The sequence below is a fragment of the Phycomyces blakesleeanus genome (genome assembly GCF_001638985.1).
Source record: "Phycomyces blakesleeanus NRRL 1555(-) unplaced genomic scaffold PHYBLscaffold_11, whole genome shotgun sequence".
Lineage (NCBI taxonomy): Eukaryota > Fungi > Mucoromycota > Mucoromycetes > Mucorales > Phycomycetaceae > Phycomyces > Phycomyces blakesleeanus.
In genome coordinates, this window is record NW_017265144.1 from 791,300 (window position 1) to 814,981 (window position 23,682).

The 23,682-nt window shown below is 37.8% G+C and overlaps 7 protein-coding genes across 7 annotated transcripts; 4 read left to right on the forward strand and 3 right to left on the reverse strand.

The window, feature by feature from the left end:
* Positions 1-505: 505 nt before the first annotated feature.
* PHYBLDRAFT_155444 (hypothetical protein) lies at positions 506-6,447 on the forward strand (the record flags this gene model as incomplete). Its single annotated transcript, XM_018433406.1, has 15 exons — positions 506-547; positions 629-836; positions 923-1,356; positions 1,429-1,911; positions 1,970-2,263; positions 2,344-2,760; positions 2,819-3,071; positions 3,146-3,309; positions 3,386-3,787; positions 3,844-4,068; positions 4,129-4,311; positions 4,401-4,674; positions 4,766-5,760; positions 5,820-6,275; positions 6,337-6,447. The coding sequence occupies 15 exons, from the start codon at positions 506-508 to the stop codon at positions 6,445-6,447; spliced, it is 4,941 nt and encodes a 1,646-aa protein (XP_018291393.1).
* Positions 6,448-6,774: 327 nt separating this feature from the next.
* On the forward strand, positions 6,775-7,361 carry PHYBLDRAFT_168712 (hypothetical protein; the record flags this gene model as incomplete). The annotated part of the gene is made up of 2 exons (XM_018435922.1): positions 6,775-7,200; positions 7,317-7,361. 2 exons carry the CDS (start codon positions 6,775-6,777, stop codon positions 7,359-7,361), a joined length of 471 nt encoding a protein of 156 aa, XP_018291394.1.
* Positions 7,362-7,659: 298 nt separating this feature from the next.
* On the forward strand, positions 7,660-8,565 carry PHYBLDRAFT_168713 (hypothetical protein; the record flags this gene model as incomplete). The annotated part of the gene is made up of 5 exons (XM_018435923.1): positions 7,660-7,702; positions 8,067-8,171; positions 8,253-8,347; positions 8,430-8,441; positions 8,509-8,565. 5 exons carry the CDS (start codon positions 7,660-7,662, stop codon positions 8,563-8,565), a joined length of 312 nt encoding a protein of 103 aa, XP_018291395.1.
* Positions 8,566-8,898: 333 nt separating this feature from the next.
* Positions 8,899-11,399, forward strand: PHYBLDRAFT_65967 (hypothetical protein; the record flags this gene model as incomplete). The annotated part of the gene is made up of 11 exons (XM_018441566.1): positions 8,899-8,959; positions 9,040-9,060; positions 9,124-9,192; positions 9,250-9,321; positions 9,398-9,877; positions 9,960-10,021; positions 10,076-10,206; positions 10,276-10,322; positions 10,420-10,586; positions 10,659-10,743; positions 10,765-11,399. 11 exons carry the CDS (start codon positions 8,899-8,901, stop codon positions 11,397-11,399), a joined length of 1,830 nt encoding a protein of 609 aa, XP_018291396.1.
* A 257-nt stretch (positions 11,400-11,656) lies between these two features.
* On the reverse strand, positions 11,657-13,410 carry PHYBLDRAFT_181506 (hypothetical protein; the record flags this gene model as incomplete). Its single annotated transcript, XM_018438480.1, has 7 exons — positions 11,657-11,713; positions 11,782-12,147; positions 12,288-12,539; positions 12,610-12,621; positions 12,685-12,765; positions 12,889-13,082; positions 13,356-13,410. 7 exons carry the CDS (start codon positions 13,408-13,410, stop codon positions 11,657-11,659), a joined length of 1,017 nt encoding a protein of 338 aa, XP_018291397.1.
* Positions 13,411-15,752: 2,342 nt separating this feature from the next.
* On the reverse strand, positions 15,753-17,764 carry PHYBLDRAFT_168716 (hypothetical protein; the record flags this gene model as incomplete). Its single annotated transcript, XM_018435924.1, has 3 exons — positions 15,753-15,891; positions 16,286-16,377; positions 17,639-17,764. The coding sequence occupies 3 exons, from the start codon at positions 17,762-17,764 to the stop codon at positions 15,753-15,755; spliced, it is 357 nt and encodes a 118-aa protein (XP_018291398.1).
* Positions 17,765-19,090: 1,326 nt separating this feature from the next.
* On the reverse strand, positions 19,091-19,943 carry PHYBLDRAFT_168717 (hypothetical protein; the record flags this gene model as incomplete). Its single annotated transcript, XM_018435925.1, has 2 exons — positions 19,091-19,512; positions 19,688-19,943. The coding sequence occupies 2 exons, from the start codon at positions 19,941-19,943 to the stop codon at positions 19,091-19,093; spliced, it is 678 nt and encodes a 225-aa protein (XP_018291399.1).
* Positions 19,944-23,682: the final 3,739 nt, after the last annotated feature.

A 23,682-nucleotide genomic window follows, 5' to 3' on the forward strand; every position in this document is an offset into this window, starting at 1 on the left:
GTAATTAAAGAATGTTTAACTTCACGGGTAAAGCCAAAATACTGCAATAGTGTAATAAGTAGATATACTGAGAACATGAAAAGTAGCACAATATTTAGTATCTGTTTCTCTTTCTGTCCTTGTTTCTTAGATAATTATAAAGGTCAACCTTGTTTTTTAAAGAAATGTTAATCCTTTGGAATGGAGAATAGTAAATATGCAATCCTGACCGCTGAGATATAATGACGTAGTAGTTAGCTGACGTACAAAGATGTATGTGGATTAAGAGAACAAGCTCAAAACATCATAATCGTTTTATTACTTCCACGCACTCTATAAACAGCAGTAAACAAGGTATCTACATTTGTATAGATATAGAGAAAGCTGATATATATATATAAAGAATGATCCTTAATGGAGATTATCACTACAGATCAAAGTTGGTCACATATATGTGTGTCCACAATTCAAAAAGTCTTTTAATCTTCCTTAATTCTAACACGTCGTTTGCTATACATAGTCAGCTATGAGTGAGGTCTTACCTATAAAATTTCAGGAACATGCGCAGGTATTGCAACATTACCATCGACTAAACTCAACGTCACATGAAATTTGCAAATTCACATGGTGCTGTAATTATGATTGTTAGCTGCAATCGCTTGGTGTCAATTTGGCTAACATCGGGTTCAATACTCTAACCATGGAGTCCGATCGCTTTATTTGTATACGTGAACAAGTGAATTCCACAAACCAAGTTGTCATTGTTGATTTATACAACGAAAATGAAGTAATGCGACGACCTATTACAGCCGATTCTGTCATTATGCACCCAACTGTTAAAGTCATGGCACTCAAGGGTAATTGTCGGAATTATAACTAAATTTGTACAAAAAAGTGGCCAGTGCGCCAAACTTACCTAAACCCTGTACGTATATGTATATAGCCCAAAGACAGCTTCAAGTTTTCAATTTGGAAATGAAATCAAAACTCAAGTCATATATCATGCCCGAAGACATAGTATTCTGGAAATGGATTGATATTAAGACACTCGCTTTAGTAACTGAGAATGCTGTTTACCATTGGCCTATTGAAGGAACTTCTGCTCCCGTTAAGATGTTTGATCGTCACACAAGTTTATCAGGTTGTCAAATCATCAATTATCATACATCTTCCGATGAAAAGTGGCTTGTCTTAATTGGTATCTCAGCTCAGCAAGGAAGAGTGATAGGAGCAATGCAACTCTATTCGAAGGAAAGAGGTGTAAGCCAGCCAATTGAAGGTCACGCAGCTGCCTTTGCTGAACTTAAGTTGGATGATGGTATTGAGCCAACAAAGTTGTTCACATTTGCTGTTCGTTCAGCTAGTGGCTCTGCCAAAGTATGAGAGTTTAATATATGCACTATATTATGATTGTAGTACAAAGCATCACATCTAACTTTCTTTTATCAGCTTCAAATAATAGAGGTTGACCATAAAGAAGGAAATTATATCTTTCAAAAAAAGGCTGTCGATATTTTCTTTCCTCCAGAGGCTGCATCTGACTTTCCAGTAGCAATGCAAATAAGTCATAAATATGGAATTATTTATCTTGTCACAAAGATGGGTTATATCCACCTATATGACCTTGAGACAGGTACTTGCATTTACATGAACCGTATCAGCTCAGAAACTATCTTTGTTACGGCGGAGCATAAGGCTACGTATGGTATAATTGGAGTCAACAAAAAGGGCCAGGTTCTTTCGGTCACTTTGGACGAAAACACCGCTGTTCCTTACATAATAAACAACCTCAACAACACTGAATTAGCCATCAAACTGGCATCCCGCGGAGGATTGCCTGGAGCTGATAATTTATATGAAAAGCGATTCGAGCAACTCTTCAATGCAGGCGCATATGGAGAAGCTGCCAAAGTGGCTGCAGCCTCTCCCAGAGTAAATACTCATATCTTTCATTTATGTATTCATTTTAATAACGCTTTACTTCTTTTAGGGAATACTGCGCACAAAGCAAACAATTGATCGCTTTCGACAAATTCCTGCCACACCAAATCAACTTTCTCCAATATTACAATACTTTGGAATCCTCCTAGAAAAAGAACGCCTAAACAAATACGAGTCTTTGGAGCTTGTTAAGCCGATATTACTTCAAAACAAAAAACACTTGCTCGAAAAATGGTTAAAGGATGATAAACTAGAATGCAGTGAGGAATTAGGTGATTTTGTCAAACAGTATGATTCTGTCTTGGCTTTATCAGTATATTTGCGTGCAGAAGTCCCTAGTAAGGCAAGTCAACTTTCTGCCTTCATTCGGGTTGTGCAATACACAAACGTTGCTTTGTATTAATTTTGACCTGAAAATACCAGGTGGTCATTTGCTTTGCTGAGAACCGTCAATATGATAAGATACTTTCTTATTCAAAAAGTGTAAATTACACACCCGACTATGGATCTTTGCTTTACAATATTGCTCGTGTGGATCCCGACAAGGCTTCAGATTTTGCTACAGCTTTAGTGAATACCGACAACGGTCCTTTGGTAGAGCCCGAAAAAGTAGTGGATGTATTCATGTCCCAAAATATGATCCAGCAAGCGACAGCTTTCCTTTTGGAGTATCTTAAAGACGATAAGCCAGAATATGCTGCTTTAGAGACACGTGTTCTTGAAATGAATCTAATCCACGCACCACAAGTTGCAGATGCCATCCTGTCTTCAAACTTGCTCCATCACTATGATCGTGTAGTAGTTGGAAATTTATGTGAAAAGGCCGGCTTATATCAAAAGGTATAATAGTATTTATAGACGCAAATCCAGACCCTGGCACTCAAAGGACTTGAGATAGGCATTAGAACACTTTACAGATGTTCACGATATTAAGAGAATTATCCCGTACACTCATTTGATCAATTCAGAATGGCTTGTGTCTTATTTTGGTACTCTCTCAGTTGAGAATACGTTGGAATGTCTCAAAGAGATGATGTCAAACAATTTGCGACAGAATCTTCAGATAGTGGTTCAGGTTGCCATTAAATATTCTGATCAATTGGAGCCTCATAAAATAATTGATCTTTTCGAAACTTTTAAAAGCAATGAAGGTAAGCTTGATGGAAATATTTAAAGGAAGAAATGTTTAAGAACAAAGCTGATGACTGATATTTCTTTTTAAAAGGATTGTATTATTACTTGGGATCCATTGTGAATGTCAGTCAAGACCCTCTAGTACATTTCAAGTACATCCAAGCTGCATGCATCACCGGCAACGTTCGTGAGGCCGAGCGTATATGTCGAGAGAGCAATTACTATGATCCAGAAAAGGTCAAGAACTTTTTAAAGGTTTGTAAAAACTCGACAAAATATTCACTCTATATATACATGTATATCTTACAAAAAATGTGCTCATATAATATAGGAAGCCAGACTCAGTGATCAAATTCCTCTCATTATTGTCTGTGATCGGCATGGATTTGTCCATGATCTTGTGTTATATCTTTACCACAATAACCTCCAAAATTTCATTGAGGTGTATGTCCAAAAGGTCAACCCTTCTCGTACTCCTGAAGTAATTGGCGCACTATTGGATGTCGGGTGTGATGAAGATACCATAAAAAACCTTTTACTTTCTGTTAAAGGTGATGTTCCGGTTGGAAAGTTGTGTGAGGAAGTCGAACAAAGGAATCGACTCAAGTTGCTGCTTCCTTGGTTGAATATGAAAGCCACAGAGGGAAGCACTGACCCTCAAGTGTATAATGCTTTAGCCAAGATTTACATCGATACAAATAACAACCCTGAGCCATTCTTGAAAGAGAACGAGGTAAGAATGAGGAATATATGAGCAAATATTATTATCTAACCAGACTATTCTTCAAGTATTACGATCCACACGTTATCGGAAAGTACTGCGAAAAGAGAGATCCGTATCTTGCCTACATATGTTATGAAAAGGGTCAATGTGATTATGAACTTTTAAAAGTAACTTCGGATAACGCAATGTTTAAGCATCAAGCGCGGTATCTTGTAAACAGACGAGACGAGTCCCTTTGGGCATATGCTCTTCAAGAAAGTAACGATAATCGTAAAGAGCTTATTAACCAGGTAATATATGAAAGAGTGTAGTATAAACATAGGATAAGGTTGACTCATTTGTTATTATAGATTGTTTCAACCGCACTTCCAGAATGTACAGAGCCTGATGATGTTTCTGATACTGTCAAAGCCTTCATGACAGCTAATCTTCCTAATGAGTTGATTGAACTTTTGGAAAAGATTATGCTCGAGACAAGTCCCTTTAATGACAATAAAACACTGCAGAACCTACTCATATTTACTGCAGTTAAGGTAAAGTATTATACTGCCATACTATAATTAGGCTGTGTCAAACAGAAAAAAAAAGTATATAGAAATCTCACAAATGACATGAATTTAAGGCTGACCCTTCAAGAGTTATGGACTATATCTCTCGTTTGGATAACTTTGATGCGTCTGAGGTTGCTGAAGTGTGTATTGGCGAGGAAATGTACGAAGAGGCATTCGCTATATACAAAAAGTATAAAGTCAACGGCAATGCAATTTCTGTCCTTATTGAGAATATTAAAGATCTTGACCGTGCTTATGAATTCGCGGAAGCTTGCAATGACCCCGAGGTTTGGAGCAAACTTGCAAAAGCACAACTAGATAGCATGCAAATTAAGAATGCAATTGGTAAGTTTTCTTTTTCTGCTCTTGCATTAATTGGAACTACTCAAAATACAATCAAAATCTTCTTAAACTCAACATTATTAAACCTGTGTAGATTCTTATATCCGTGCCAATGATACATCAAACTATATCCAAGTAACACAAAGCGCATCTCTTGACAACAAGTACGAAGATCTTGTTCGCTATCTTCAGGTAGCACGCGAGAACTCGCGTGAACCTTTTATCGAAACTGAGCTTGTATTTGCCTATGCGAAGACAGATAGACTGGATGATCTCAAAGATTTCGTTGCCTCGCCAAACATAGCTCAGATTCAACAAGTGGGAGACAAATGTTATCAAGAACACATGTTTGAGGCTGCCAAGGTTTTATATAGCAGTATATCCAATCACGCCTGTCTTGCCCAAACACTTGTGCAGCTCAAAGACTATCAGGGTGCGGTTGACTGCGCTCGCAAAGCCAACAGCACAAAAGTGTGGAAAGAACTCAGTGTCGAGTGCATCTTACACCATGAGTTCCGCCTTGCCCAAATTTGTGGCTTACATATCATTGTCAACGCAGAAGAACTGGATGCTCTGGTCAAAATATATGAAAATAATGGATTTTTCGAAGAGTTAATCCAGTTGCTTGAAACAGGTCTGGGTCTTGAGAGAGCCCATATGGGTATGTTCACAGATTTGGCTATTTTGTATTCGAAATATGCTCCTGAAAAGATGATGGAGCATTTGAAACTCTTTGTTTCTCGAATCAATATTCCCAAGGTTATCCGAGCTTGTATTGATGCTCATCTATGGCGTGAGTTGATATTCTTGTATGTAAATTACGATGAGTTTGATAATTCCGCCAATGCTATGATGGAGCACGCTTCTCAGTCTTGGGAACACTCTGCTTTCAAAGATATTGTTGTAAAGGTGCCAAACGTTGAGACATACTACAAAGCTCTTCGATTTTATCTAGACGAGCACCCTCTTCTGTTGAATGATCTCCTCGCTGTTATGGTACCCCGTATCAGACACAGTCGTGTCGTGCAGATATTTGAAAAGTCTGACAATATACCTTTGATAAAACCTTACCTTGTGTCTGTCCAGGAAGTAAGTGTGTTGTTATCTTTTGCTTGAAGAACATGATTCTTAATTTTTAAAATATACAGGTAAATGACAAGATTGTCAACAAGGCATTGAATGACTTGTTTATTGAAGAAGAAGATTATGAATCACTGCGATACTCTCTTGATAATTATGATAATTTCGATGCTTTGGATATTGCCCAGAGTTTGGAGAAGCATGAACTATTGGAATTCCGCCGAATTTCTGCCCATATTTACAAGAAGAACAGACGTTGGAGACAATCGATTAACTTGTCCAAGCAAGACCGTCTGTTCAAGGATGCTATGACTACTGCTGCAGAATCAAAAGATAGAGAGGTAGCACTGGATCTTATCCAATACTTTATTGATATTGGAAAGCGTGAATGCTTTGCTGCTATGCTCTATTCATGTTATGATATTCTTCGTCCTGATATTGTATTGGAGCTGTCTTGGCGTCATGGCTTGAACGATTTTTCTATGCCTTATATGATCAACAACCTTAAAGAGCAATTCGACAAGGTGAGAAAATAATTTATAGTGCAACGCTTGTATCCAAATTATTTATGTCTTATTTTATTAGATTGAACTGTTGGAGAAGGAAGTGTATCAGCTCAAACAAGCGTCCAGCAAAAAGGATGTGGAAGATACCACTATGCCAAACTCCTTTCAAAATACTAGACTATTAATGTAAAGGGAATTATAGCCTGTCTATAAATATGTCTTTTTTCAATACTGTATCCAGAATAATTGCTTGTAATACGTAATATACAGATATACATTAATATACATAAATATACATAAATATTCATATATCTGGACTGACTTTACATTTAATTTCCTGGATTTATATTTCGTTATCTCTATGTAAATGAGTAAAGGAATGGAGAGGCAGAGGAATTTAATTAGCCGTATTAAACGGTGGTTTAGTTTTGGATAAAAGGAGTCTCTCTATTTATTCTACAGGGTATTAAGTCTAGTGAGCACACACACACTACTTGTTTTATTTTATCTTGCAAACATGTCCGATCTTCAATACGCTCGGTCAACGGCTCTGTTTGCCAACGGTATCTTTGCAGGGCTTAGTATTTGTATACACTTGAGTAGTGTGCCATCTATTAAAAATGCAGTGAATCCCACGTGTGTCTTCCGTGCAGTTTACAAAGGAGGATCTGAAATAGGGATTTCGTCAATCCTTATATCAACTGGAGCCCATTTATACATGTATTATCGAACTCGCGATTCTCGCTCACTTTACCTTGGTCTACTATCGTTTGTCAGCTTCCCTTACACACTTCTTGTGATGAGACCAGTAAACAACAAGTTATTTGCTCTCGATTCGACCCTCTCCACAGAGCACTATAAAGCCGACTCTCCTCACAAAAAAGAAGTTTTGGATCTCCTTAACCAATGGAATAAACGCCAAATGTTTAGAACAGCTACAAGTGTAATTGCCTTCTTAATTAGCGTCATATATATATAGTGTATAACACTCTACTCATTAAGAAACACACTATTTCAAATTATTATTATTATCATTATTATTATTTTTTTAAAAAAAAGGCGTGGAATTTGGTTTCTAGTTTAAATTTAACAAGTGGATTATGACAGTAGAAGCAGTGATATATTACCTCCATACACACCCCCACCCTTTATTTAGTTCCTAGTTTTGACCACCCCTGATATTCTTTATAGGATTGCGTGATAATACATAGTGTTATAAATGTGACGCAATTTTTTGACATCCAATAAAGCAACTTTTGGAGTGGATTTGACATGGAACTTGTTAAAGCTAATTAGACACTCAATGAATCTTCTACAAATGCGAATGGTTTGAACTTCTTGGTCTACAATGTTTTCACTATGCCTTAATTTGCTCATAAGCAACGCATAAACTAAAATTCCAATGCATGGAGTCCAGATGTGGAACAAAAAACGAGGGTTAGAAGGTGAGCACAATGCGCCAGGTTGTGAGTATCTGACCTGTGCGGTTCTCAAACTTGCTCTTTTACGGATGAAAAAAATTAGTACTCTGGACCGCCCTCGGTTTTATTGTATTTATTAATTTTTTATAATACTATATATATGCGCGCCTGTACTTGTCTGAGGTGGGTAATTCGGAAACAATATTGGCTAAGCTTGAGCATGATGTGCCAAGCTCTCTTTACTTTGATGGTTCTCATTTTTACCCTAAAGAAGTACTCGGATAGTTTTTAGACGGTATAATGATATCACAAATTATGCAATGCAATTCCTTTTTCTATTATACCCAAAAGAAATGAATAGAATTCTGGCTTTAAATCATTTCAAAAGAATATAAAGAGACCAACCATCCATCTACAACATACATACATCTTCATCTCAATAACTACATAAAAACATCATGGGCTGCCCTTGCGAAAAAACCGATACTTGCGCGTAAGTTCGACACATATATTATAATCGTTATTTTTAATATCCGTCCTAAACCTCTCTATCTCTCTTTCTCCCATTTAATAGCTGTACCACCGACAAGGGATGCAAGTGCGAGAGCTCCTGCAAGTGTACTCACTGTGAGAAATCCAAGGCTCACAAGGAAGGATGTGCCTGCAAAGGTAAGCTCGAAACCAACCATGCTACTTAATGACATAAAAATAAAACTAAAAACTTACAAAACATTGATTTGTAATTACAAAGGCACCAAAGAAGGTAAGAACTATCTTATTAAACGCCTAGACTTGAAGTTGTGGCTATAATTAAAATATCACTCACTTAGGTTGCAACTGTGGAACTTCTTGCAAGTGCTAAATCTATGTCAAGTCCATTCCGTTAGCAAGACCTTGAAGGATTACTGTGTTATTTTTTTCCAGTATTCATTTATCTGTTTTTCTCGCCTTTCATATCGTAAATGAATACTTCTTTAAAAACCTCCAAGGAATATATATAATAATAAAAAGCCATCTATCTATATCTGTACACTATTAGTTCCATTTGTAATGACTCAAGTCACTAAATCTACACGTCTCAAAACCTTTCATAAGAAAATAAATCAATATGATAAACGATCGTTGTATTAAAAAATATTACCCTTCTAAGCAAGTCACACGCTTATTTATCTTTTCTAGTGAATCTACAAACACAATAGCATTTTGATCTGACAATTACAATGACATTCCAATTACCTTCATGTCTAATCAATTCAAAATGCATCATTCACATTGACCTTGGTAATAATCGTAAAGTATTGATTACGATCCACACTCATCAAACTTCAATCTCTACTTTTATATCTTTTATTTTCATAAAGACTGTTTTTATTGTCAGGTTGGTGAGTAACCAAGAAGAAGATATAACAACGATAGACTGATTTATTTTGTCTAAAAACCTCAAGAGGAACGAAGAGTAAATTTGACTCCTGGAACACCAGCTGCAGTTCAACAATGGGGCGGTCTTATTGCAGGTACGACTTTATCAAATCATTCAAACGTACTTCTTTTTTTAAAGCATATATACACAGTCAATTATGCTGCGCGAAGGGCAGGCGTACAAAGACACAATACAGTAGAAGAAGCCCGAAAACTATGTCCTGGTAAATGAACGAAGATAAAGTGTGGTTGTAATGATAAATTAACTTCAAGTATATAAATTATTATTACTATTGTAAGAAATTATGCTTCTTCATGTTGCAACCTATGCAGAGAATGATAAGGAGCCTCACTATTATCCAAACCCTGATCGTGCGACCCACAAGGTGTCATTAGATCCTTATCGAAATGCATCAAAACAAATCTTTAAGATTTTTTCAAAGTATTGCTCGTCTCTTCAAAAGATCGGTCTAGACGAAGCCTTTATGGATATTACTCAGACTGTCAATGAAAGACTCAAATCTAAATACATCGATCAGGTTCCAGAATTATATGAAAAATTGGATGATCTTGTATGTGAGATACCAGTCGACTGGGGCAATTATGGCATTACCATCAGATCCGAAGAAGAGAATTCTGGGGATGCGAGCACAGAAAAAAAAGGGGACCTTGACTGGTCCCTCACGACATGGTGTGACCTTCAACTTGCTGTAGGAGCAGAGGTTGCTGCCGAAATCCGACAAGCTATTTTCGATGAACTAGGACTTACTTGCTCTGCAGGTGGACTTCGTAGAATATATTGCACACAAGCCTGCTCCAAACTATTTTATTAACAAGAAAAATACCGGGTTTCTTTTTTTAGGTATTGCTCACTATAAAGTCGTTGCAAAATTGTGTTCAAGCAAGAACAAGCCTAATAAACAGGTATATAAGTTGCTCAAAGGAAAACGATAAAGTACCATATCTAATTATCTCTAGACAATTCTGAGAAACGGCGCATTATCCAATTTTATGAAAGATATTCCATTTACAAAGATCAGGAATTTAGGTGGAAAACTCGGCAGTGAAGTAGAGAGTGATCTCAAGATTGATAAAGCAAGTGACTTGTGGTGGGTGAAATTAAATCAATTAGTGAAATTAAATCATATAACTTATCAATTAATTATTGCAATATTCAGGCAGTATAATATTGAGTTTCTTCAAGCAAAGTACGGACAATCTACTGGTATATGGCTATACAATATTTCACGCGGAATCGATAACGAAGAAGGCAATATTTATTTATGGAAATATGGACTTTAACTAATTAATGCTTACAATAGTTAATGCTACAAAAGCCCCAAAATCATTAATGGCCGCAAAGTCCATGCGACAACCTGTCACGACGGCAAAAGAAATGGAAAGATGGTTGAGCACATTGTGCGCAGAGCTGCATACAAGAGTAACCACTAACCTGGAAGACTATGGGTCATGGCCTAAAACTCTGTCTGTGAGTACCAATCAATGGATTGCATGTATCAAATGATAATTATAAACCTTGAAATTTACAATGGGTAAATAGTTACACTACAGAACTGCACGAGGCGCTGTACAATCAAGGTCAAAGTCATGTCCAATGTTATACAAGAGTGATTTTAAAGATTCGGGTAAAGACCAAACTTAACTAGTACATTTATCTAAGATACAAATGAACCCTGTCATTTACATTGCATATGTGTTAGACAGATTCCTAAAGAGAGTGATCGAGCTTTTTGGGACAATTGAAGACCCATATCCTTGTGTAGGAATCTCACTACAAGCAAATGGATGTGCTCAGGATGAGTCCTCATCTTCTCACGACATTTCCAAGTTTCTGGTCCAGCGTTCGCAAAAACAACCGCCACAAACAAATATATTAGAAAACAAACAAGAATCTCAAGAAGCACAAATTGTGCGTGGTCAACCTTCCGATCGTAAACATGGCTTTTTTGCCGCGTTTCACACCGAAACACAAAACACCCCGAGCAAGACCAGCCCAAGGGATCCGGAAGACGCCTTGAGTTTCAATTTGGAAACAACCTCGGATTCTTTATGGACGTGTGACAAGTGTCATGAAAGAATTCCGCATACCCAAGTAGAAGAACACACAGACTATCACTTTGCACTTGAGATCCAGGTATCTGATAGGGTCCCAACTCAGGTAAACACGTCATCAGTATCAATAGCAAAACCAAAGGGTAAAGGCAAACGAAAGTCAAAGGCTGAAATAAGTAAGGCCGAAAAGAAACATAAAATATCTACGTTTTTTCAAAAGTCATCTTAAGTTTTGTACTAGCAAACTGTTACTACACATTTATAGTTTTAATAAATAATAATAACAATACTAGTATTTTGGTAAATTGGCCTACGTATATTGTCTTGTTTATTCGAATTAATTTTATCGAAAGCTTAAACCATAATTTTTCATATACATAAAATAATATTATCTGACAAGAACATTGAGAATGCAGAGGAGTATAATAGATCGCTTGTAAAGTATTACAAGTATCACAATAGGGTATAAATAAATCTAGATAATAGTCAAGTAATTTCAATATCAAATGTGGTTTGCTCGACTTGTGTTTGGTGGAGTTTTGTCTATCAGCGTACAAGATATAGTAACGTAAACGCGCCGTGTTGTAGATGTTACACTATCGCGTCAATACAACAGTAGAATGATCTTTGAGACTGGTAAAACTATTGATGGTTTCATGTGTAGAATAATTATAGCTATCAAAGCTGGCATTATCCATCTGATTACGAGGGAGAGTCGACTTTTTTGGAATATAGGAGGCCCTGAGCTGTTGTTCATTAGAATCAGCGACAATTCCTACAGGAATGTGCGAAAGCGCGTACTCTTCATCTCCATGACTAGTCACTCCTAGTTCAGATAAGCCGTGTAATGTAGTGCTGTTTTGAGTCCGAATGAGTTCACTAGTTAAAGTAGTTCCGTGAGTATCTCCAGGCCCATTACAAACAGGCGCTTCGTCGGGTTTCTTAGGCGTAGGTGGTTTTCCAGAGTAAGCGGTAACCTATTGAATAAAGCAAAAGATGTTAGTTTCGTCTTTTCTTAGCTCTATCTCTAGTTTTAATTTTAGTATTGATATTATTTTTTGTGTACAAAATATCAGGGCACGAACTTGTGTTTAAAGAAAAGAAATTTTTGTTATACCCAGTGAATTGTTATGACATTAATTGTAACATCAATTGTGCAGCTGGTAAAACAGATTACATCGCGTACTCCGTAAGGAAATAATACAAGTGCAAGAATATTTGCAAACGAAACCAGTAAACCAACAAGTGTAGCAACAAAAGACCGTACGGCAACACCGTGTAATCGCGAGTTTCGCCAGTCATCGTGTGCGTTTTTTCCGGCGATGAAGAGAGGTTTAATAAAAAGGAATCCCATGAAAGTAGAAAGAATCTAAATATTTCATTCGTTATTAATTTTCATGGTGATAAATTCAAATCTTCAAGTTGTTTCTGATACGTACAAAGTCGTAGATCTAAAAAATTAAAAATTAAAAATCAATACAAAAATTAACCAAAGTATGTATATAATTGCGTACCAGGAGAGGAACACTAGCAATTATTTGTAGGCCAATTAAGCATGCACCAGTTTCATCCAAAGAAGCGATCTTGAAATACACCTGTGTAATTCGTGTGTATTTTTATGATTATTAACTGACTGTAAAGTGACTTTTTTTTTAAGAAAAATAATAATAAAAAATATAAATAAATAAAAATAAATAAATAATAAGACAAGAAATTACCATGAGAGTAAAAATTGCGACATACGGAAGTAGTAAACACATATGAAATATGTAGGTTGGAGACCTCCATCTTTCTATACTATTTCCTGACACAATCCACACTTTTTCAATGAGCCAGACATAAATGATAAACTTTGAACCCGAGTAAAAGAAGTCACAGGCCAGTTGAGAAAGAGTACAAGAAGTACTGTTGCCTAAAAAAGATAGATCGCACGAAAACTATTCAGATATTTTTGATATATTAAGAAGTCTGTGGTTAAATTACTTGCCATCATTAGTGGACGCTAAAAGTGTAGCTGTAATTGTAAATGTCCAAGAGCAGAGGTAAAGGCCAAGGACCAGCCACTTCGAATAAGTTAAATATCTAAATTCGATTTTGAATATTTTTATTCCAAAAAGAACAGACAAAATAGAAATGCAGATGAGAGAGATTAATTTGGTGACTATCTCAGTAGCATCAGGCTGACCCCATGGTTGGGTTGATGGAGCGTATGCTTGGAATGCTAAGGATGTACGATCCATGAAAGAAAAGGAGTAAAAGAAAGGGGAATTAGGCTAATTAAATAAAAAGCAATAAAAAATAAAGAAATATTTGAAAATGAGAAAGAGGGGTAAACAATATAAAATACAAAAGTCTATTATGTGCTTAATTCTTCCTGTCAAATCGATAGATGACTTTGTGATTACACAGGACTTATTTGTAAAATAACTCAACTGTTTAGTTAGCTCCAGCCTTTCGTGCACATGTAAGTAAATTTTACAAGTCCATCCATAGTCACACACACACACACACATAGATTTACAAGACAAGACGCCCGCTTTGTCAGACTTTGGCTTTTACTGTGATCGTATGATTTGTAGCTCACAACATTTATTTTAATCAATGTAGGTTCAACCGCATGTTGACCCTGTGGTTCATTGTTGCATTTATAGCGGGGGATCAACCAGCGTTTGACAATCTCTTGGAAAGAGTACACACCAAGTGGCTAAGTCTGATTCTATAAAAAATCGAGGTAGTAATAATACTGAATACAAGCACAGTGCTGCATAATATACCCGCGAAATAGCAAAATTATGGAATATATAAGTGTCTTATAAAGAAAGCTTTCTGTATGCATAAGAGTCCCTGTGATTGGATTCATTAGAAGTATCCCAGGCCTATCCAAATATGACGCCTTTAGCTTTAATCTATTGGTTGCACAGCGGAGAACCATCGATTGGTCAAATATCATACAATTTCAAAGGCGGGAAGATATCCGTAATGAAGTCTTTAGGACCAAAGGAAAACATGGATCTTCAAATCAGATAATCAATAATTGAAATTTTAGTAAAAACAAGTGCTTTTATTTTGTATTGTCTAACCTGTCGCTTTCATTTTATTCTTATCTTTGTATTCCTACACAAGGTACAAGTAGGTTACAGCGCAAACACAACACTAAAATACCAAACTTATCTTTGTTACTAAGCTACCTGGTTTACCCTGAGAATTTCAATAACGAACAGTTATTTTCTTACAGATTAATTTGCGCAGCCGTAACTCAAATCAAATATTAAATGAACTGTACTGTGGTGCGAGCTTAATACTCTTACTGCATTCATAGTATTCCAGATAGCCACTGGTAGCTACTAGAATAAAATAGAATAAAATAAAATAGAAATCGATAATACTGGGTTTAATGTTGGGATTAAACCAAGGATTGATGTCTGTGTACGGTTGAGCGTTGGTTAATTTATGGTTAGTTCTAAAGTATATATTCAGGACTAAAGAGATAATCTCGGGAAGTTGTAAGCAGGTCTTATAATTATTCATTTTTTATGCGAGTGTCTATCTATTCAATTCAAGCAAATTTCTTTTATCCATCTACGAAATGGACCTTGATTTCTAGAAGATCTCCACAAATCATCTGTGTAACACCAAGCAATTGGTTCTTAACCGTGCACAGCATGCAACATCAAGTACAACTGTTGGGCTATTAATGATATATTCACTAACCAGCTACTGATTATTTTTAGTTGCAATGGTACAACACAGGGATACAATTGACGCTATTTGTAAACCACTTTTTAATAAAGCTATTTGGATTAATGATCTGGCTTATTCACCCTGAAACTAGGTCTTGAACGAATAATTATGTTATTTTTCAGTGTATCTCTGTATATTTGTATATTTCAACTACTTTGATGGTAGGGGTGATCCAATATTGTAGTTACAAAGATAAAGAAGCTGATAATTAAATCTAGTCTGAGCTGAAAAACAAAAGCCAAAACGAAAGAGAAGTGTAGATTGTCATAACATAGGCTTGGTTTCGGACTTTACTATGAAAGATTTAATATAAAAAAGGTGCTTAAGCGCTTTGCTGAAATGATGTGGTTACAAATACTGTCGGAAAACTTCGGACAGGTATAGACTAGGAAATAAAAACTAGGATTTCAAAGCTTCTTTTTCATTACTCACTGAGTGATTAAACTGAACGATATCAAGAATATTGATTTGTAAGATTATACAGTAAAAGCTACACAGAATATAGGTTAATTTGAGTAAATGATTAAGAAGCTAATTTTATACATATTTTAGCTTGGTAGCTAAATTTTGTGTGAGATACACATATATTAGGTTAGGGCATACTTTCCTTGACTCATTCCTCCGAAATATAAACGAGACATTCATTATTTATGTAAAATACACTTATTGGGTTTTGATGTTGGGAAATTTTAATATAATCGTAAAAGCATATTTTAGATTGATATATATCTTTTCAATAGCTAGTCAGAGCCAAAGAATACTATTTATAAATTTGCATTTTTATCTTTATTTTGATAAATGATCACTAAGTGAGAAGCTCACTATAATTGAGATATTAGATTTAAATGAGCACAAGTCTCAAATTATAAGCCATTCCAGTGCTCTGTCTACGTAGGTTGATTTTAACCATATATTGTTTTTTCTGTAAAGGTTTTCTCTTTCTTTCCAGCTCGGGTAGTTTGAGTACAGAATCAGAATTTCTTTAGGTGGATTATGAAACACATCTTCAAAGAGCTTAAACCCTTATGGTCTGAGTTTCAAGTTTTAATTTTTAAAAAAGGCATGCAGATGTATGTGTACCCAACAGACAGGTAGAGAAAGAAAAAGAGAGTAAAGAAATTGAGAGAAATGATCAACCATTTTCCTTTTTCAGGACTATCCCCATAGGCTGCACAGTATTTACAAGCAGCCAATTACTGGTTCAGTCAGTTAAACTCTGAATATTCGAAGCGTAGTTTAGGAAACCGTGAAACTATATGAATTACGCCAGAATTCAGATTTTTTTGTATATATTACACATATCCCTTCGTTGTTATGTCTGGTGTACAATACTCCTTGTCGGATACAATTATGGAATATAACTAGAGGACTTACCTCCTACTAACTATAAACGAATATTTCAAATGAAAAGGCTTGGCGTTCCACACTTGCTTTATATCTAAGCTTACTGTCAATGCAAGAGGAAGCTAGTCAAAATACATTTAATCTGTCTGCAGGTCATGTGTAGTACTATTAAAATATACAGGATTTTAACTGCAAAATAGTGACTTTTCCTTTTAATATAGTGACATTCCCAAATTAACTTAGGCAAACTCCCAAGTTGATTTAGGCAAATTCCCAAGTTAATTTAGTGAAAAGCCCAAATTGATTTAGGCAACCTCCCAAGTTGTTTTTTTTGGCTGTTACATGTAAAATCAATGTAAATTATAAAGAATGCAAAAAGTAATATCAATGCAAGATGTTTTTATTTTAATAAATTTCTTTACAATATTGGCAACTGTTAAAAAAACTAATGCTGTGTTGGACCCAGCCTTGGCAGTCTTCTCTTGTTATTTGTGAGCTACATTCTGACAAGTATACCAGAAAGTCATCAGTATCTAACCCTGGCTTTCTCTTGGCTAAACCCTTTAGCTTCGAGAAGCTCTCTTCTACTGGATTCAAGAATGGCGAGTAAGGTGGCAAGAACTTGATGTGGTGTCGTGTTGTTGCCATAAAGTTCCTGACCAAATGGGATCTGTGGATGGGAGCATTGTCCAGGATGAACCACTGGGGAACAGCATTGGTATCGTCCAGTGTTTTTATGATTGGCTTTAAGAACTCGATGAAAAGTTCAGCGTTGGTGCCTTTTGGAACAAGCTTGGCTGACATGCTCTCGACACCATTGTTTGATATTGCTGCCAAGATGCTGATGTTGAGTGCCCTCTTGGTCTTAGTACGTACAATGGCGTTCTTCCCCTTCTTCGACCACCCTTGTTGGCGTATGAGATTAACATTAAATCCAGCTTCGTCAATAAAAATGCAATTGGCTACATATGCGACCCCAAGTTCCGGAAGAGACTCCACAAATTTTCTCCTTGCTTCAATAACATCCGGGTCGTTTCTCCTCTCCTCCACAGCCTTGGTTCGCTTTAAGGTGAACCCAATATTGTTTATTATATGACGGTATAGTCCGCTGAACGTTATGCCTTTTTCTTGTAAGTCGTCAAAGCGTTCGTAAAGCTTTTCTCTCATCATCTCAAGAGTCAATGTGCAATCTTCGTCTAGGATCTCAATGCGATATTCTGAATGTTCTTCCGTGATTTTTGTACATTCCTTCTTTCTGCCACCTCTTTGCTTGACCACGACCTCTCCATTATCCCTGAAACTGTCCTTTATGTTATCTACAGTAGATCTAGAAAGGCCAAACATAGAAGCAACTTCTGAAACTGGCTTATGATCTGTTTTTACGGTCAAGTTGAAGATTCTCTTGCGTAAAGTCATGGGAATTCTTTCATTCTTCTGCTTTGTTCTTCTTCTAGACTTCTGTTCGCCACTTGAGCTTTGGGCTGAGATACTTTGGGATGTAGGATTCATAATAAAAGGTAAGAGAAAGAAGAATAGGAATTGTGTTGAAACACCATTGTATATAAGTTTGATAAGAAAAAATGCCAGTCATTTGACAAGGCGTACGTATATGACATGTGCTACACGCCACTGATAGGTGTAACATAAATTGATTTAGTATTTAAAGAGTGATCAAACACTTTAGCAGAAGTTGGTTTTTTATTCTTTTACAAAATTAATAAATAACAAGTAAATCTGATGTATCGTGTTTTAAGAGTTATTTTACCACAAGAATAATGAAAAGATATAAAGTATAGATGAATCTTTAGTTGGATGTTTATATAGATTTTGCTTCATTTAGTTTTGCTTCATTTAGTTTTGCTTCATTTTATTTTGTTCATTTTTTTTTAAAAAAAAAAGGCTTCTTGTTCTGTATTTTGTATAATAATTAATATCGTCTTTCATATCATTTATTTTTATTTCAGCTTTAAAATGTTTGATAGCTAAATCAAAATGATATTAGCTATACAATATTGATTTTACATGTAACAGCCAAAAAAAAAACAACTTGGGAGGTTGCCTAAATCAATTTGGGCTTTTCACTAAATTAACTTGGGAATTTGCCTAAATCAACTTGGGAGTTTGCCTAAGTTAATTTGGGAATGTCACTATATTAAAAGGAAAAGTCACTATTTTGCAGTTAAAATCCTGTATGCTAATACTAGAATCTCGTACTGAGAAAAATTGGTTTTTTACCCATGAGAGTCGTCTTGAAATGCGAATCTTGAGTATCATATCAGACGCCAGGGATAAAATATGTCTACCTTATACTACTAAATAGACTGTATGATATTTTATTCATCAACTCTATTTATTTTCTATTGTCTTTCTTACTCCAACATCTTTTAAAATGACTCATGCGAAATGCATAATTGTGTAAATATCTATATTTAAGTTTTTATTAAAATTTATTGTAGCTGATAAATATTAGTAACAGATAAGAATAATAAGTAACAGATATATGGTGGTTTATATATCCCAGCTTTTAAAAAAACTATTTTTAATTGCTAGGCTCGTAACTAGTTCATTTAGCCTTTTTTTGGTTTTGGATTTTGACAAAACAGTGCTATTTCTATTCGTATTGAGTGAAGGTAGATTAGCACTTATAGCAATTGGTTGCTGAGTAGATAGGAGAGTAAAAAGAGCAGAGTAAGGGAAAGGAAAGGTTGCCATTGAATGAACAGTAAGAAGAACAGAAAAGGTAGGCGGTTGAGACAAGCTGGTATCGGTATTTGTGTTTTGTGAAGCATTGTTGGTAGCCATGAGTAATTGTATTTGTGAATTTAAACACTGTTGCTAGATCATGAGAATTTTTAAGTCCTTAGCCAGTTGCTGTGTCGTGTTCATCAGAAGCAAATTCTGCTGGTTACTTTGTTCAATGAAGTTGTTGAAAGAGTTTTCGTTTTTCTCAAATCGGCTGTCTTGTTGTTGCTGCAATCGTATGATTCGATGATTCACTTCTGTCACTCTGCTGGCTACCTCTTTGTTCGTATCGACAATGTTAGGAACAAGGCTTTCATACTCTTCTAGTCTACCAACGGAAGGGTTGGTAATGGCAGCTACATTATCCTCCTGAAACATTTTGAAGCTGTTACTTGAGAACGGAAGGTTTCTTGTGTTGATGTGCTTGTTTTCTTTGTTCAAGTACAAGTAAAAGGCTGCATCTTGTAAGATAATTCTTCTGCATCGTATCAAGAGTCGTGAAAATCCGCGCTTTGCTGTATTGATACTGCTTTGAGTTGCTTTTTGCTTTCATTTTCTCTTTTTTTCTTTCGACTGCAATCTTCCATCTTCCTCGACGAATTTTACGGAATCTGCTTCTTCGTCTATCTCCAAATTTATGATTTTTTCATCCTCATCCTCGTTCTCATCAACTTCATTCATCCTTCTCACAGACAGCTACCCACTCTGCATCCCCAACACCGAAATAGTCTTTGATCCAAGAAAATATTATCTTTTTCAATTCAACTGGTGGTGACGCACCATTTCTTGCTAATAAAAAAGGCTTTCCCCAAAAGCCACTCATACCTCTTGCAAAAGGATATGGGAGTTTACCCAAGTAATAGGTCTCCAAACGACTAAGTCGATCCTTCCATCCTTCTCCTCGCTTGATAAAATCAAAGGGTATTTCTAAGCCCTCAGCTTCCATTGACCCAGCATGATGGCCACCATGTGTTACCCGTGTGGTGTATATTTTTTATCTGCAAGTGCCTTTTTTGCTGTTCTTCATTGAGAAGCACCAGTTAAACTCTTCTCAGGGCTGTTGAATCCACACGATACCTTCCAGTTTTGCCAACTGTCTTCGTTCAAAAAGTCATCACTGGTCTATTATTCGTATCAAGAAAGTTAGAAATTATTTTAAAAAAGTCTCTTTTTTTTAGCTGTCCAACCTTTTTGAAGCAGACTAAACATAAAAAAAGGCAAATGCACCAAAAGGACATCTGAATGCGTTTTCATGGCGCATGGAACATGTAAATTTGACCTCTCATTCCTTCAAACGTTTGCCCTTGTCTAGACTAAAGACCAAAGTAGGAACCTGTTGCATTCCTTTGTGTTATTTCTTTGGAATTATCGTACAAAAGCAATCCACAAAGTTTAAATTTCTCGAATCCTGATCCCTAAGTAGCATATGGTGGCAGGAAGAGATAAAGAACATTCAGCGATCCTAGGGAGACGACATTTTCAGGATGGGAGACGACGTTTTGACTTTACCGGACTACAATGGCTTCCTCCGCTACCATACCCGACACGCCTGAACAAGGCACACCACACCAACATAAATCACCCATCAAAGCTGATACACTTTGGTCACGCACCGTTTCTTCCGAACGAGTATCGCTTACTCACAACCACAACCCCTCTCAAAACAATGAAACCAACACCGTCATCATGCCTTCGCATGTCTGGCGTAATGGCCGTTCCCCTGGCAGTGTCATCTTCGATGTCACTAGCCGTAAATCGATTGCCCAAGAAGGGCTCATTGCATTGGTACATGACCAATACCCATCTCGCCGTTGTATTCTCTTCGACAAAGATGGCCCTCGTCGCCTTCTCGAGATAAACTTTTCGCCTCAAGACGATATGGACATCCAAAGAGCATGTCAAACCGGTCTTCACTTCCCTGATGAGAACGTCACTGTACTTGCCACCTCAGGCCTGGAAACAGGCGCTGTTATCTAACGTGCCAGTCTTTCTCGCTTGCCCATTTTTGATCTGCCTGACCTGTTGTATGGTCTACGAACTAGTCTTGTGCCGTACGGCCGCATTCTAGACGTTGGAATTTGCCGCGAGCCAAAGTTCCAAACATTTTTAGGTACCGGGTATGCCATTCTGGACACCCGTCCTACTGACTCTGGGGAGGAATATCCTCACATGCCACATAATATTCAGTGGATGGATACCTCGGACGGTTTCCGTGCTACCACAAGCTCCATGCCCATTTGGTGTCGATATTGTCACGCTGACGGTTATGACCGTCAAAACTGTCCTGAACGCCCAGCCAACAAACGGCAGTGCTGGATATGTAACCAAACTGGGCACGTCAGAGACCAGTGCCCTCGGGCTCAAGCCAAGAACTCGCATCCTCAAAAAGGATACCACCTGACGAACAACGCCATACCAGAGGTCAAAATGTCTGAGGCCAGCACACAACACGATCATGACAATCCGCGAACTGCCGAATTTGACATTGAGAATTCTCATGCTGCCGTACAAAAAGCTGCGGCCAAGCAACTCGCTACCAAAGAAGCTGTGGACCGAGAGATAGCAGCTAAGGCACTCGAAGAACGGATGGCCACCGAGCAGGAAGCTAATGCACTTGTCGCTAACTTTGCTGCCGCCCTCTCCGCCAAAGACGACGAAATTGCGGCCTTGAACGCTGCCCTAGCACGTTCAGCAGAGACCAAGGCCCAGGCCACACAACAAGAATTAGAGGCTACCCGGGCTTCCATTGTCGCGCTGTCCTCTTCTCCTGCTGGTACCACCGGCACTTCAACCGTCACTCCCCACAACACCTTGATTCTCCCAGGCCTCAGCAAACACGCCCAAACTCTTAAAGACCTCCAACTCCACCGTAAAACCAAAGCACCGCTTGGAAAAATTGGGAAAAATATCCCTGCTATCACGAAGACTGCTACCGCCACACCTGCCAACCCTCCACAGGGTAGTGCTGAAACTCCTGTCCGTCAATAATTATGTCGGCCCTTACCCTCAATGTCAGCATTGCAAGTCTAAATTGTAATAGCCTGGCCAAATTATCTGATCCTTCCCGCCGCTCCGACCTTATTCGCTTCTTGCGCCAGACCTCTTCCGATATAATTGCTTTACAAGAAACATATGCCTCCGCCTCACTATCTACTGTTATACACAATCAATTTCGCGCCAGCAGCTCCCTCTGGACTTATCGATGTGGTTTAGTCACTCTTTCTCCTCTTCTCTCTCTTGAACGTATCCCCATTCCTGAAGACGATCGTGCTATCCTTGCCAAGGAAACTCATACGTCTTCTAGTTTTGATCCTTTCTTTGTTCTTGTTGGGTATGCACCCGCCTCTCCTGCTGCTCGTCCTGCCTTTTATTCTGATTTACAGTCATTCGCTATTCTTAATAATCCCACCATCCGGGATCGACTCTTCATCCTGGGCGACTTTAATTTCTCTTTCCTTAACCCCACCTCACTACGCACGGCACCTCTTCCTTGGCAACATTATCTTGGATCTTACTTCGTCAACTGTCACACCTCTCTCGACTCCACACCGCTCCCTACTTTTAACCGCAGTTCTTCTACCACTACTATAGACTATATATTTGCACCATACTCTATGTCCTCCTCAATTGTCAACCACGATGTCCAGTTTATCTCTCGTTTGTGGACCGACCATGCTCTGCTTCAGGCCACTATTTGTCTAGGCACATCCGACAAAGGGCGTGGATTATGGCGCGCTCACCCTTCTCTTGCCTCAAATCCCGCCTTTCTTTCTGCCCTCGATTCCGCTCTCACTCGCCTCTTTCCTCTCCTTCCTCAAGATGATCCACAACGCCAGTGGGAAGTTGTCAAAGCTACTATGATTAGGACCGCAAAGAAATTTGGTGGACGCTATACTACGTATCGGAAAAAACTGCTCAAATCACTCCAGAGCAAACGGAGTCGGTTTTTGCGGTCAAAACCTATACTAGCAGCTCGCCTTCTACTTCTTCCTAAATATGACCAACAAATTGCAGCAATCCAGCAAGAACTTGTTGACACCGCCTCCCTTCGAGCTGGACTTCGCTGGAGAGAACATGGGGAGACATCTGCCGGCTATCTCAAGAAAGCCATTGGCATACGTACGCAGCAACAGTATATGCCCCCTCTCTACCATCCTGATACCAACGTACTATGCACTACTCCTGACACTATGATGACAGTTACCACTGCTTTCTATTCTTCTTTGTTTTCTCCCGATCCTATTGACGATCACGCCGTGGACCAGCTTCTTTCCTCCATTACACCTTCCCGCCACATCACTTCCGCACAACAAGACCTTCTTACCACCACCTTCACTTTGGACGGCATTCAACAATGCGTCTCCAGGGCCCCGCAACCTAGTAGCCCTGGCCCAGATGGGTTTCCTTATGTTATTCTAGCTGTACTATTCCAACACCCCCTATATGCCTCTTTAATTACGCGTGTCTACAATGATGCTCTCATCCATTCCTTATTTCCTCCTTCTTGGACAGATACTTGTGTGCGGCTTTTGCCAAAGAAAGGTGATCTGTCTCTCCTCCGTAACTGGCGCCCGATTGCCCTCATTAATTGTGACGCCAAAATTTTCACCCGCCTCCTCAATATCCGCATGGCCCCAATCGCCAATACTGTCCTTAACCCGTATCAAACTGGTTTCCTTTCCTCT